The 15,965-nt window shown below is 35.8% G+C and overlaps 2 protein-coding genes across 3 annotated transcripts in view; both read left to right on the forward strand.

The window, feature by feature from the left end:
• The window catches only part of koi (klaroid), a 78,927-nt gene that overhangs the window by 20,421 nt on the left and 42,541 nt on the right, over positions 1-15,965 (forward strand). The gene's annotated exons all lie outside the window — the stretch shown is intronic.
• Positions 837-3,266, forward strand: LOC137245262 (uncharacterized). The gene is made up of 5 exons (XM_067775623.1): positions 837-1,373; positions 1,964-2,248; positions 2,314-2,626; positions 2,688-2,755; positions 2,937-3,266. Exons 3-5 carry the CDS (start codon positions 2,536-2,538, stop codon positions 3,120-3,122), a joined length of 345 nt encoding a protein of 114 aa, XP_067631724.1. The 5' UTR covers positions 837-1,373; positions 1,964-2,248; positions 2,314-2,535; the 3' UTR covers positions 3,123-3,266.

Here is a 15,965-nt window from a genome sequence, read left to right on the forward strand (position 1 = left end):
CTCATTTTCAATACCAATCTATTCTGGGTACAGATAAGCAAGTGTACCAAATTTGGTGAAGATATCTCAATATTTACTCAAGTTATCGTGTTAACGGACAGGCGGACGGACGGACATGGCTGAATCAAATTTTTTTTCGATACTGATGATTTTCCTTTCCTTTATACTTGTACAACCAACCGTTACCCAATCAAAGTTAATATACTCTGTGTGCAAAGCACTCTGGGTATAAAAAAAATATCACAAATACAAAGCAGTTCCTGGAAGAGTTGACAGCTTGGCTTTAAAAAAAAGTGGAAACTGTTATTTATAACTCTGGTACACTAAGCTGACGATACGTTGCTTAAGCTGGAGACATTGGTGCTTTATCGGTAACCGTATCGGTAACCTTTTAACAGCTGATTCGACCAACCTTATGAGAATCAATGCAATCGATTATTGGTGCCGCTAAGGTCGTAACCGTATCGTAGCCAACCAATTGGGTTTTGGTTTACCGTCGTAACGATAAACAGCTGATTACGTTAGGGATACGGATACAGCGATACGACATACGGCACCAATGACTCCGGCTTAAAGCATTCGTGTTCGTGCCGGGTTGCTTTTAGTAAGAAACTGTCAAGCCGAATGCGATGAAATGCGCTCAAATGAGTCATCTCAGAAATGCGATTCGAATGAGGATATGGAATTTTTCGCCTAAAATGACACATTTGGTGCAGTGTAAATGTGATTTAAGTGCAATCGTCACCATTTAGTTTAATAATTATTGGCGCCACTTCACACGTAGTTATTATTATTCTCTTTCGTCTTTATTCGTATTTAGTTGTCGCTACCTCATTTATTTTTCATCAACAACTAAACCACCACAAATAAGATGATTTTAGTTTTACTCACACACCTCTGTATCAGGCCAACCTAATAAAAGCGCACTGCGTTTTTTTAGCGCACGCAAACAACCGGCGTTTTTTGCCTTAACCCAAATAAGCATGCGTGCGTGCGTAACTGAGCTGTCATATCTGTCAAATTTGTTTGTAAAAATATTGACAAGTTCAAATTTAATACGTTTGGTTAACAATTTAACAAAGAAAATAAAAAGAGATAATGCACATTTTAAGTGACATGGAAGACCTTATTTTATTAAGGGAAATGTATCAAAGGCAGCATGGACGCAGATGTAGACGCCAATTATTTGAATTTGGATTCCAAGCGACTGGCTATGATATTCTGAAGCGCAAAGATCCAGACCTCTTTTATAAGTCCATGAGGATGTCTTGCGACCTATTCGAAACATTTTTAAGACTGTTGGAACCATATTTGCTAAAGGAATCTCGTAGGCCTGCAATAGATCCAGAGCAGCGTCTTTTTGCTACGCTTTTGTAAGCATATACAAAAATATATTTGCGAATTCGGTAACGTTTTACAAGACGGTGCACCACCTAATTTTTATCGAAAATTATCAAAGGTGGTATCAAAAGGTGCGTCTCGATCTCCGTTTTTAGAATCCGGAAGCGGAAATTAAAATTTGTATTTCTTTCAAAAGATATAAGCAAAAAATCGGTTCTAATTTTCATGTGGTTGTTGTTTTTTCGTCAGATTTGTTGCACACACTTACACACTAATGCAGAAATGTGTTCTGCGTGCATTTAGCTTTGATCCCCAAAAGGGTGTCGGACCCAACAAGGGCAATTTTTATAAGCGCGGCCGAAGGCCGCCAACGCAGAAAGGTGTTCTATCCAAAAAAACTATGGATCAGGTCCCATATTTCGTACCCGCTCTGGGTCATTTTACGGTTTTTTGTGAATAACTTTCGACAGAAAGATTTCCGTTTTCGGATTCTTAAAACGGAGGTCGAGACGTGTCTTTTGATACCACCTTTAGTAATTTTCGATAAAAATTAGATGGTGCACCGTCTTGTAAAACGTTACCGCGAATTCATTTGAGAATTAACAAATTGTACTTTGTGCAGTTTTTAAGCACAAGGCTGCTCGTTGCATAGTCTATCGCTGCAGTTTCGCATTGGAATAGAAACTGAAAGACGCGTTGTGTTGGAAACTTGAGATGAAGGAATAACCTTGCAAGATTGTATGTAAGTGTTCCAAACAAAGATGAGTGGGAACAAATTTCTCGAAGGTTTGAGGAAGACACCGGACTGTCAAACTGCATCGGAGCGTTGGATGGGAAACATATCCGAATAGTGTGCCCAAATAACAGTGGTTCCCAATATTTTAATTACAAGAAATACTTCAGCATCGTAAGTTTCATTGCATGACTTTTTAATATAAATGCACCTATATGCCCATTTCACATCCTTTTCAGGTTTTGCTAGCAGTATGCGACAGCAATTACACTTTCACTCTTGTTGACATCGGTGCCAGTGGGAGCCAAAGTGATGAGGGCGTTTTCAGAAACTCGTGTTTTGCTAGGAAGTTTTTAAACAACGACCTGGAAATTCCACCTCCTTGCAATTTGCCGTCAACAGAAACACCATTCCCCTTTTATTTAGTGGCGGATGCAGCTTTCCCACTTAAGAGCAACCTAATGAAACCTTTCGCAAGGGATATTAACCCAGAGAAAGGAAAGTACAACAAGCATATTTCTCGTGGTCGTATACGTATCGAAATAGCATTCGGTTAGTATATATATATATATTATATACCTTACGTTCTATACAAATTTACAATCTATTTCAGGTATACTGGCGGCACAATGGAGAATATTTCAGAACCCCATTAATCTTATGCCTGAAAATGCTAAAAAAGTAAAAAAATGCAACTGCTGATTCAGACTTGGAATAAACTGTCAGAATCAGAATTTGAGCCAAGAGCATTTTTACCGATGATTTAAAAACTTGAAAAAATAGAAATAATTTGGCAACAATTCTGAATCTCTGACAGACTTCCCATACTAAAATACTATATTTTAACACCTTTTAATCCTAGGTTGTGTTAGCAACGGTTGTACTTCACAATTTTCTTCGTTTTCATAAAGTGAATACAAGAGAACAAGACCCAAATCCACCAAGTAATTTGAACAGCATTAGTCGCGAAGTTTTGAACACATCAAATGCTTCCACTCAACAAGCATTGCAAAACACTTTGTGTAATTACATTAATGAATATAGATAAACTTGCCATTCAGACATCTACATATTCAGACATCCAGATATCCAGACATCCACATATTCAGACATCCACATATCCAGACATCCACATATTCAGACATCCACATATTCAGACATCCACATATCCAGACATCCACATATTCAGACATCCACATATCCAGACATCCACATATTCAGACATCCAGATATCCAGACATCCACATATCCAGACATCCACATATTCAGACATCCACATATCCAGACATCCACATATCTATACATCCCCATATGTTAATAAAATTAATTAAATTAGATACTAACAACCGTTGTTTTAAATACTAATGAATTTGTACTTATTGTATCTATGTTTATATTTTTTAAGGTTTTACAAACAAATGGCACATCTTTGTTACGTATTTTGTACTTTACGGATATACAGAGCCGGTAAAATAATAGCAGTGGTATTTTTTATCATATTTCGTCAATTTATTTCTCTTTTTTATTTTTGATAATTTATGAAAAAACTTTTGTTAATTTTGTCGCAGAAACTATGCAAACCAATCTCAAAAACAGTTCCAAAAAAATTCTAAAGCTCGAGAAAATTCTACGAATATTTCGAAGTTTTCGATTTAGAGCTTTCAGATGTTTGTTGAGTATGCAGCTTTTTAGCCAATTAAATTTTATTTTAATGAAAATTAGGATTTAAGACCATCGTTTTCTTTCATATAATGAATTATGATATGGAAGAAAATGAGCAACGCCATCAACAAAAAAATTCTCAAAACTAAACGTTGGCCAATATCGTTTTGAAACTTGCACTTCTTTAAAGTAAAATGAAATATTTGATTGAATCACAAAGACAAACGTCTGGACATCGAAACTTTCACTTAAATGCTAGAGTACTTTACGACCGCGATAGACAGCTAAAATACATCCACAAATGTCGGTATCAACAATTCAAAAACGGTAATAAACATTTCAAAGGCACAATTATTGCTTTTGATTTTACGCTACCGACATTTTTGAAGGTGTTTTAGCAGTCGATATACTAGTCGAAACATTAGCGACACTCAGGCACAAATATTTACTTTATTTTGAATTGGCTACAAAGCTGCATACTCAACAAACATCTGAAAGCTCTAAATCGAAAACTTCGAAATATTCGTAGAATTCTCGAGCTTTAGAATTTTTTGGAACTGTTTTTGAGATTGGTTTGCATAGTTTCTGCGACAAAATTAACAAAAGTTTTTTCATAAATTATCAAAAATAAAAAAGAGAAATAAATTGACGAAATATGATAAAAAATACCACTGCTATTATTTTACCGGCTCTGTACACATGCAAACAGAAAAATATCAGTCGCAATTTTTATCACTGAATTGTTTGGAGTTTGTGGGTTTGTAGCCCAATAAATTTTAGGACAACCAACAAAAAATTTTTCACATTTTATGGGCGAAAATCTGAAATACCCTCGAAAAAATTGTCAAAAATCAAGGCGAATTATGAGAGATCTATAATTTGTACTTTGTTGGGCTACAAAACCACATACTCAAATCAATTCAGTGATAAAATTTGTCACTGCTATTTTTCTTTTCTCAGGTGTATGAATCAGTCGAGAATGATAACTTTTATATTAATTTATAAATTATAATGTTTCAATTTGTTTGAAACAAGTGCTAAGATGTCTGCTTTCAACTCGTCCTTTTGCGATTGAGACAGCCTTGCAAGTTTAGATTTAAGCAAGGAGAAAAATATTTCGTCTTCTTGCGTATTAGCCGCAGAGTACTTTTCTCGCATCTTTATCAAAACGTCTTCAAAAAGGTCATCCACCTTTTTCTTCTTCGGCGGCTCACGAGGTGAAGGGCGTTTGTCTGGTGGCTTAGGAGAATCTACATTGGTAACTGGACTGGAAGTAGAAAAAAAGATTTAATAAAAGTTTATTATAGGCGTTCAAAGTATATAGCAATTTAAATTTTTGTAAATGATCCCAAATAAGCCTCAAAATTGGAAATTTTTTTTTAATGAAAGATTTTCGTGCTTGTTACGATATCCGACGGATGCTTTGCGGAGGGATTACGGATCGATCCGCGACAAAACAAAAAACTCAATGATATTTAAAACTGCCCTGGGTTTCGTTATGAAATATTTGATTGAATCACAAAGACAAACGTCTGGACATCGAAACTTTCACTTAAATGCTAGAGTACTTTACGACCGCGATAGACAGCTAAAATACATCCACAAATGTCGGTTTCAACAATTCAAAAACGGTAATAAACATTTCACAGGCACAGTTATTGCTTTTGATTTTACGCTACCGACATTTTTGAAGGTGTTTTAGCAGTCGATATACTAGTGGAAACATTAGCGACACTCAGGCACAAATATTTACTTTACTATACAAAATTTTGGTAATTCCTTACAAAAGCATGACATTGCTAATACGCGTCCAAAAATATCGGGAGTGATGTCAAACGACGCGTATTGACATCAGTATTAATAACCCGAAGGCGGAAAATAAAAATTTTAACTCCTTCAAAAGATATTAACGAAAAACCGAAAAAATACCCGTGGGTACCTCCGAAAACGGGGGTGGGATCCGTAGTATTTTAAACACCTTTCTGCATTGGCGGCCTTCGGCCGCGCTTATAAAAAATTACCCTGTGTGGGTCCAACACCGGTTTGGAGACCAAAACTATAACCGCGCAAAACACTTAGGTTCAAAATTTTTTTTGTGGGTACAAAATTACAACTATCACATGAAAATCTCTAACTTCAACTGCAAATATCTTCGGACACAGATAAAATTTTTATTTTCCGCATTCGGATTATTGTTGTCGAGGTCAATACGCGCCTTTTGACACACCTTTCGATATTTTTGGACGCGTATTAACAGTGTCATGCTGTCGTAAAGAATTACCAAAATTTTCTTACCTTCCTGCCTCTGCAGAATCTTCAATAAACTGCATCGTGCTGAACAGCTTCCACTGCTTTCTAAAGCTGGTGCCAGCACCCGACCGCCCTGCATCCTCGGATTTCTCCTTCCTATATCGATCGCACAAAGACCGCCAGCGTGTTTTGCAGTTATAGGCTGAAACACAATAAAATAATTATTAAAATACAAAAATAAACCACCGCCAGCATTTACTTACCATTGCTGTTGATTGCTTCTGCAACTGCTTCCCATGCTGCATCCTTTGCAGCTTTATTTTTATAAAGCGCCGAGGATTTGTTGTACAAACAAACGTGCGCTTGCACGGCAGTAATAAGCTGCTCATTACAAATCTGAAATAAATCCAAAAAGGTTATAATTTAATAAAAATATATAATTTTTTACGAAAATGAATTCTTACCTCCATTTTAGCACGAAACAAAATTACAATTTGTAAAATAAAAACTAAACGTCAGCTGGCAGTAATCGTCAAATCTAAATGTCACGCAAAACAAAAATTGGAAATCGAGTTAGGTTTCACGCAGAAAATTCAATTTGGGTTGCTCTCATACAAGTTGTATGTGCATGAGACATTTTTGACAGAAAATGACTTGCGTGCGTTTATATTAGGTTAGCCTGTATAAGAGTCATCCTTACATGTATTGTTTTAAATAAAATAGGCTTAATGAAGCTTGACCACAAGTAGCGCTCATACTAAAAACGTGTAATAGGAATATAACCACACCTTTTTTAAGTGTAAAATAATTCCTATAAATATAATTCGTCGATATTTCAGTAAAAAAATGAACTGTTCTCTTCAAATTTGCCATACTGGATTCCAATGTACCTACTGCAACACTACACAGTGTGTTTAGCTGCTCCGATCTGCTACAAAATTTAAAAAATGGGATTTGCAACGCTCAATTTTCAAAAAAGGTTTACGGTAGCGGTATCTAGAGAACGGTTAAAGATATAGTGATGGAATTTGGTAAAAGCCCTCTCCATTCAAAAATGACCCCTGGATATATTTACGAAAATCGGCTGATAACCACGCCAACATTTGATATAAAAATATAAAAACCCGTGTTCTAGACACATTTAACGTGATATCTCTGTAACTTATAAAGCTACAATTCTAACAATTTTGAAGAACTATCTCATAATTAAAATACGTATTTAATAAATTTAAAAATGGGCAAGGCAACGCCTACTAAGGACTATCTCATAATTAAAATACGTATTTAATAAATTTAAAAATGGGCAAGGCAACGCCTACTAAGGCAGCTCAAATCTTTTAGAAAAGCTTTGCGTAGAACGGTTAAAGCTATAACGCTGAAATTTTTTATGCATCACTAGCAGACCCTGCAGACATTGTTCTGCCCTAAATTTGGCCTATCTGCATACATTTTAATAAGCTTTTTCCGTCTAACTCTGCCCTACCCTTCTACACTTTTTCCTAATCTTTTTATTCACTCCTCCCTCCGTCTTTTTCGCTTCATCTGCATCTTCGTCTCATTATATCTCTTTCTCAGTCTCCTTCTCTCGTTTCTCTTCTCTCAAGTTTTTCTCCTTCTTCTTCATCTCTTATTGCCAGTCCCAGAGGGTGGTATGTAGTTTGTTCCAGTCCCTTTCCGAGTCTGTCTCAGTCCCAGTCCTAGTCCTAATCCCAGTCCCAGTCCGTCTCTGGTATACTTCCCGGAAAAAAGCATCGTAAATACTAATGTAGGCAAATTTATATACGAAATTTCAGGCAAAGCGAATAGGACGTATGTAAATAGGTATGTGTGTATTATTAATTATTGTCTTTATTTCGACTTCGCATGCATATTTATCAGTTTTGCCAGGTTGATGGACTAAATCGAATATCACAATGAACTTTAGAGCTCTCAGCAACAGCTTTCATTTGATATCCATAATACACACACATTCTAAGGGTATGCGGGCCCATGTTTTGGCCTATATCTCGAGACCCTAGTCACGCAGCGGTGTAAAACTTACTCTGTATTATAGCACACATCAACAGCTTCAATTTGATACCCGTAATATAAAAACACATTCTAGGTGTATCCGGGTCCATGTTTTGGCCTATATCTCGAAACCGTAGTCACCCAGCGGTGTAAAACTTACTCTGTACTAAAACATACATCAACAGCTTCAATTTGATACCCATAATGAAAAAACACATTCTATGTGTATCCGGGTCACGTTTTGGGCTATATCTCGAGACCCTAGCCTCCCAGTTGTATGAAAACTATCCTGTACTATAGCACTCATCAACAGCTTTCATTTGACATCCATATTGTATAAACACATTCTCTGAGTATCCGGGTCCACGTTTTGGCCTATATCTCGAGACCCTAGCCTCCAAGTTGTATGAAAATTATTCTGTACTATAGCACTCATCAACAGCTTTCATTTGACAGCCATATTGTATAAACACATTCTAGGGGTACCCGGGTCCACGTTTTGGGCTATATCTCGAGACCCTAGCCTCCCAGTTGTATGAAAATTATCCTGTACTATATCACTCATCAACAGCTTATTGTATAACACATTCTAGGGTACCCGGGTCCACGCTTTGGGCTATATCTCGAGACCCTAGCCTCCCAGTTGTATGAAAATTATCCTGTACTATAGCACTCATCAACAGCTTTCATTTGACATGGATATTGTATAAACACATTCTAGGGGTACCCGGGTCCACGTTTTGGGCTATATCTCGAGACCCTAGCCTCCCAGTTGTATGAAAATTATCCTGTACTATAGCACTCATCAACAGCTTTCATTTGATATCCATATTGTAAAAACACATTCTAGGCGTACCCGGGTCCACGTTTTGGGCTATATCTCGAGACCCTAGCCTCCCAGTTGTATGAAAATTGTCCTGTACTATAGCACTCATCAACAGCTTTCATTTGACATGGATATTGTATAAACACATTCTAGGGGTACCCGGGTCCACGTTTTGGGCTATATCTCGAGACCCTAGCCTCCCAGTTGTATGAAAATTATCCTGTACTATAGCACTCATCAACAGCTTTCATTTGATATCCATATTGTAAAAACACATTCTAGGCGTACCCGGGTCCACGTTTTGGGCTATATCTCGAGACCCTAGCCTCCCAGTTGTATGAAAATTATCCTGTACTATAGCACTCATCAACAGCTTTCATTTGATATCCATATTGTATAACCACATTCTAGAGGTACCCGGGTCCACGTTTTGGGCTATATCTCGAGACCCTAGCCTCCCAGTTGTATGAAAATTATCCTGTACTATAGCACTCATCAACAGCTTTCATTTGACATCAATATTGTATAAACACATTCTAGGGGTATCCGGGGGGATTCAAGGGGTTGTGTAGCGCAATATATAGCTTCTCCAACCCAATTGTCAACCTCACCTTCGAGCGGCGAATCCCGTTTCACTAACAGACGAGGCTCTGGCGACCCCAAGCTCCTCATGGAACTTGGGGGTGGGGAGGGAGGGATGGCCTGAAGGTTTAATGTGGCCATATAAATCGTTCCCGAGATGGTCGGGCCAGCACCTTAATGGTGCTGTGTTACCGGAGCGTATCGGATCTGTATCCGACAAAGGACCATCACATCGATAACACTCACCAAAGCCTTCGGGGAGTAACCTAATCGCTACAACAACAACAACAGGGGTATCTGGGTCCACGTTTTGGCCTATATATCGAGACCCTAGTCACCCAGGGGTATGAAAATTATCCTGTACTATAGCACTCATCAACAGCTTTCATTTGATATCCATATTGTATAAAAACATTCTAGGGGTACCCGGGTCCACGTTTTGATCTCAAGACCCTAGACACGTAGCGAAAAAAAAGGTAGACGTTGGCCGATTCTCAGACCTACCCAATATGCTCACAAAATTTCATGAGAATCGGTTCAGCCGTTTCGGAGGAGTTCAGCCTCTAAAACCGTGACAGAAGAATTTTATATATTAGATAATCGTCATCCGCCCTAATTGAGACATAAGATAAGAAGTCGTTTATCCGTTTTTTGAAGTTTGCGTTTGTAATATTTTTATTTGTTCCTTTTCCCTACGGGTATAAGTACTACACTATATGTGTGTATATCGGATCATTATGCATAAAGCACTGTCAGAGAGTTTAGTATATTCTATTTCTATTATCTATTAGATTCTTTACAAATCTAGTTTTCAATATTATCACGAGTTGAAGAACAAGAGCAGTGTTGCCATTTTTGTGCTTTTGGCGCCAGGTCTGGCCCTTTTTTTGCGTTTAGCTCCAAAATTTCCGGTTTATCCCCTAGCTCTTTTTTGGCCCTCTTTAAAATGTTTGCCGCTTTTGACTCCAAATCTATTTCGGCAACTCGTATTGTGAAACTTGTAATGGGTTTTATGTGTGTCGAAGTTTTATTTTATTTGTTTCGTTATGTATGATGTGGCAACTCGGTACTCAACTTTTAACAAAAACTTTAATCGATAAACTGTGTCAAGAGTACCATCCCTGAATGACGAAAATTTTGCGCGCACAAAAAGTAGATATGGAAAGATATTGTTTGCGTTTGCTTATAAGCAAACATTGAAACAAATTGAATATAGTTATATTGAATTCACTTCTGACAATAAGAAATGGTCTTAAACGGGTAAATAAACGCTGTCGTGACTTTGAAATAAACAACGATCTCTTAAAATTAATGGACACAAAAAATACTTATGAATGTTGCAATAATAATAATTCATCTTCTGCTGACGAAGTAATAGATTTAGTCTTAGGCCCTTCATAAATATTTCGTCCCAACATAAACTTTTATGTCGCACACGAGTATTTTGATGATGATTCGTACACCCGTAAGATGTTGAAAAGTTAATAAAAAAATCTAAATTAATTTCCATCTCCCGCCATTTTGGAAAGTCGTATTTTTTTCGAACCTATAGCCGTGCCGTCATCGTAGCAGTGTGAAAAATACTGCTTACCTTTTAACGATACCTTACCGCCAAATGTAACTTTTTTATAACTTTGTTTAAGTTTGATTTGAAATAAATGTGAAAACTTACATTGAAAAATATGCATATACTTTTAGCTCTTTTTGCAACGGGTTTTGGATTTTCTTGAAGAAATTTAGCTCTATCTGGCCTTTTTTCTGGATTCTAGCCCCAAAGAAATTTTTTTCTGTCAACACTGAACAAGAGCCTAAAAAAAAGAAGTATACAGTAACCTAGTAAAAGCAAATATTTGTATTTAAAGTCGCTAAAACTGCACAAGGCAATCATAGAAGTGGTCAATAATAATGTATCATTATATGCAGGAAGACTTGTAAGCGTAAGGTTTTGCCAAAAAAGGGTGGTTTTTTCTTTGACGATCTTACTGACTTATTTAATTGGCGCTTAACCGTTTAAACGGTTATGGACGTCCAACAAGGCGCGCAGTCGCTTCTTCACTCTGCCAACTGGCGCCAATTGGTCACACCAAGGGAGTTTTTATAAAGACAGGTAGGAAAAAATTTAGTAATATATGCTTCGCAAAACACCTGTTATACAAACTTGCAAAAAAAATTATGACATTAAAATAAAAAAAAATGGCAAATAACTACCACTTTTACACTTTCTTTGTTACTTTTATCTAACACGTTACTTAAATAAAAAAAATAAAAACCCCTCAAACGTTATCGGAGCGCTCATAATTTTAGGCTCCGAAATGAGTCCAAAATATGTAAGAAATATTAGACTCAGAAATATGACTTTTATGACTCCTACATGATGAATATTATGAGCCGTATGCGAAGAGTTTTGAATAAACAAAGCAACTTATACCTATGTATATGACACTACTTTATTTTTGCTTGGATTCCAAGCTTAAAATACTGACGAAACTTTATCGGAAAGTCAAAATGCAAAAACAATTTCCAACGAGAGAAAGGGAGACCAATATTACCCACAAAATGAATAAGTTTGACATGTTATTGTTGACTTTTTTTCATTTCATTTTTCACCAAATTTTTTCACAATAAAACTATGAAAATATAGCCGTAAAATATATTGCACGATCGTTTCGTTGTTTTTTTTTCACAAGAACGTTGATTTTCGCCATAATTCAATTACTAGAGGTTTGTTCTCCAATGATGACAGAGCTTTGACACTCCCAAATTGAAAAATCTGGACGGGTTGCTTTTACGAAGCAAGGAAAACGGGGATTAATTCAATCCCCTTTCAGCGAAAATTGTAGTAGAAAAGTACCTTTATTGGTATATTAGTAGTGATAATAAATTTGTAAATGCCAACAGGTTTTAGGGGAAATAATTCATTTTCTACTAAATATTTCGTGAATTAATAAAGAGTTATGTTGGTTTGGTCATTCTTTCAGAATTTGTTTGAAGAATGCCGTACAATAGAATTTTATTCAAAAATGCACTATCTAAAAATTTGTTTCAAAAACTCCCTAAATGAGTATAAGTTCAATGTATTTTGACATAAGAGGGAGTTAATGAAAACCGTTCTGGGATAAGGCGTTCTTCAATCTAATTCTAATATGTATAAGGGGTTTTTGTGACAAATCCTGAAATGGGAGATTTTTGAAAAATATTTTGAACAGGCAGTCGATATGGGGTGATACTCTACTCAGCAGCCGCAATGAACTGATAAAAAGATAAAAGAAAATGGCTTATTGTTTTAGAAATTTATATTCCGGCCTTCACTTTCACAGAAGAGTTAAGCTTTATTGAGATTTTTATTCTGAAATTTCGGAAAGCTCTCATCCCTTTAAGTATTCATGGAAGTTCTCCGGATAAACCGTTAATTTAGAATATTTGGAACACGTTCTATTTATGCTACCTAACGAGGTCCAAATATTCCAAATAAGTATATACATAATATTCCAAATATAAAACAATTCCACAAGATCTGAAATGGAGACGAATGTTCCGAACATACGGAATGAACAAGTTAACATGCTCAATGAGTACATTTCGTTTTGGCAACTCCACTTTACTAATGCCATTTTTACGTGATTCGATTTACTAGTCGAGTTTTTGACGTTGAATTTTAAATTGGTTAAGGTTTCGTGTGTTCATAGGTTTACGATAGTGCACGATTCCTTAGTGCCCGTACTTTTCATAAAATTACCTATGCTCAGAAACAACACAGTTAACGGATGTCAATTCGATTTGGGAGCAAAATGGCTACAATTGTCAAAAAATTGTCAGTTGTTTGTGATTGAATCATGGATTTTCGTTACATATTTGTACAAAAAATTTTCAAAATAAAAATAAAATTTTAATTTGTCAAAAAAAAAAAATAAACAAAAAACGGCCGAATGCCAAAAAAACATATCGAAAAACAAACTGGCTTGTTTGTTTTTAATGAACTAGATTGTATTTTTCTTGTATTTTTTTGGAATTAAATTTACACACTTACACCAGTACTGAAGCTGTATTATGAGGGAGTGCGATAAAAAATTGAGGAAAACATACACGAAAACAAAGTAGTGTCATATAGGCATTAGGAAGAAATACATATTCATATTTTTTCAAACAATCAGACGACCATCGCAAGAAGGGAAATACACTCCTCATAAAGAGCGTAAACGCTCCAATTTAGGAATCCTTTCTGTCTCTCTTATGACTCCCAAATGGTTGTAAGAAGAATGAATTTCGAACTTCGAAGGCTCATAGCTGTTTATGTATGTTTTGGATCATTGGTAACCTAGTAACTAGTACTTTTTTATTTATGGGTCAGTATCTACAAAGAATGTCTTAGAAAAAATTTGATTTTGCAGTATAGTGTTATTGTAGTTGAACACAATATTCTCTGAATATTTTGGCACCTTGCTATCAGTTATGTAATTGTGTTTATGAGCGTGTCCTCGTTTATAAAAATGCATTTAGAAAAAACAAATAAGAGAATATAGAAATAATACATACAATTTTATCAACACGAATAAAATTAAAATATGAATGTTGTAAAATTCTAATTATGCTGACAAGGTGCATGTGAAACTCTTTAAAAATTACGAGGTATTTAATAATAAAATAAATAAATTATTCTACAAAAATTTCAATGAGGTTCGCTCAATAAAAGAAAAATAAGAGATCTTAAGTCAAGAATACAACCAGCCCAATTCTAAATATTCCCTCGGAATTTTGTTCTCGCAGGCTTTTTTTATTCCCGCGGAAAAATTCCTCCAATTCTTTTCTCCTAGGGAGAACAATAATTGGGGAGTAGGAATTTCGAATTCAGCTGTTTTGTCAATTGCAATTTAGTTGCGCATTTCTTATTTTGTTTAAAAAATTTAAAATTTTAATTATTGTTGCGAATTTGTTTGAAATTAAGAAATAAAATATAAACAACCCACAGTATTGCATTTCATGTGGTATTCATTGAAATGAGAATGAATTGGTGCCACGGCAACATCAACAGAGGAGCATAAGAAGAAGAAGACGGCGGGATAACACAAATCCGCCGGAGCCTGCTTCCATTCAGCAAAGCAATTTTTTGGCAGCCAAATCGAATTCGTCTTTCGTCATATGCCGAAATCTATTAAAGCCTTCTTAAAAAACCGTTGCGCAATTTCTGGATGGCTGCATCAAATATACCAAGAGCTCTTCCGATGCTTCTGATATACTTTTCGACTTAAAATAAAGAATTTTGTGGTAGAATGTACATATTTTAGCGCAAATTTGTACAAATAAGTGTTCTTTCTTAAAAGAACCAATTTCCTTTATCTATTTCGATGCATTCCTTTTGATTCAACAAGTGAAAAAACTCCTAAGTAATGGCAGAGACATCTCCCTCTCACTCACATTCATAATACCTACTCTTCTCCCATAACCTGTTTCCGCTTTTTTAAACATTGTTCAGAATAGGAGGAAAGGGAGAAGTGAAAAACTCACAAGGAATTTTTATTTACAATACGAGAAATGGGAGAAGGGAAAAAACTCGCACGGAATTTTTGTTTGGAAATGGGCTGAATATGTTTTTGAAAAAAATATCCATCCTACCTTAAACACATTTTTTTGTTACTCGGGAAATTGAAATTGATCTAATCAAAGTCGATCAATATTTTGTCTGGTAAGAGATAAAATGCAAGCTAACTGAATATTTTCTTTAAATCATCATCATGTATTTGGATTATGGTTATTATTTTTGAGATCGTTTTGAGAATATTGTCGGAGTATTCCGGAATCACGAGCCTATGTCCGACACATTTCGGGATATGTTTTAGCTTATTTTTTGGGATTGCTTTGGGGAAGTTATTCATCATGTGGAGATGTTCTTATATATTCCCTAAATAGTCTCAAAGTTTTACGGAAATTATTTCTAAATCAATCCCGATCTAGTTCAGAATGAAAAGTCGAAGTAATGTCGAATATTGTCGGAAAATATGCTCTACAGAATTTCGACCTCATTTTGAGATCGTGTCAAGATTATCCGTAGATTATTTCGGAATTGTGGCGGGAACATTTGTGACTATTTTGGAATTATTTTAAAGTTGTGTAGTTGTGTTGATAATTGGTTTGGAGAAGCTATAATGTGCGCTTTCAATCCCTTGAATCCCACACGGAAAGGCTGAAATAATCAAACGATTAAACATAGGAGACTTTGGCTCATTTGTACGGATTTCAGCAGACTTCAACAAACTTTTCTGATATAAATATTTATTAAGGTTATGCGTAAATTATAAATGCGCCCTTCTACAATATCCTTGCAGCAATAGTTCCTCTAGATTTGGCCAATTTCCCTGTTTTCTTTATCTTTGAGGATTGATTTGCGTCAAACTCTCCCTAAACCACCTAAGACGAACTATTTGCCCGACATCGGTGTCGAGACGTTACAGCTGTAATCGATGCTTGAATCCATAAATATGCATCGGAAAAAAGACATTTATACATAATTATATTTTTCAATAAATTTTCTATTGCTGATTTCCTACCAAGCAGCTGGAATATCGG

The sequence above is a fragment of the Eurosta solidaginis genome, chromosome 3, assembly GCF_040869045.1.
Source record: "Eurosta solidaginis isolate ZX-2024a chromosome 3, ASM4086904v1, whole genome shotgun sequence".
NCBI lineage: Eukaryota > Metazoa > Arthropoda > Insecta > Diptera > Tephritidae > Eurosta > Eurosta solidaginis.

Excerpts from the sequence above, each read along its gene's own strand:
- LOC137245262 (XM_067775623.1), top strand. The coding sequence starts at position 2,536 with ATGAAACCTTTCGCAAGGGATATTAACCCAGAGAAAGGAAAGTACAAC. Across the intron at positions 2,627-2,687 it reads ACGTATCGAAATAGCATTCG|GTATACTGGCGGCACAATGG; the intron begins GTTAGTATATAT and ends AATCTATTTCAG. Across the intron at positions 2,756-2,936 it reads TGCCTGAAAATGCTAAAAAA|GTTGTGTTAGCAACGGTTGT; the intron begins GTAAAAAAATGC and ends TTTTAATCCTAG.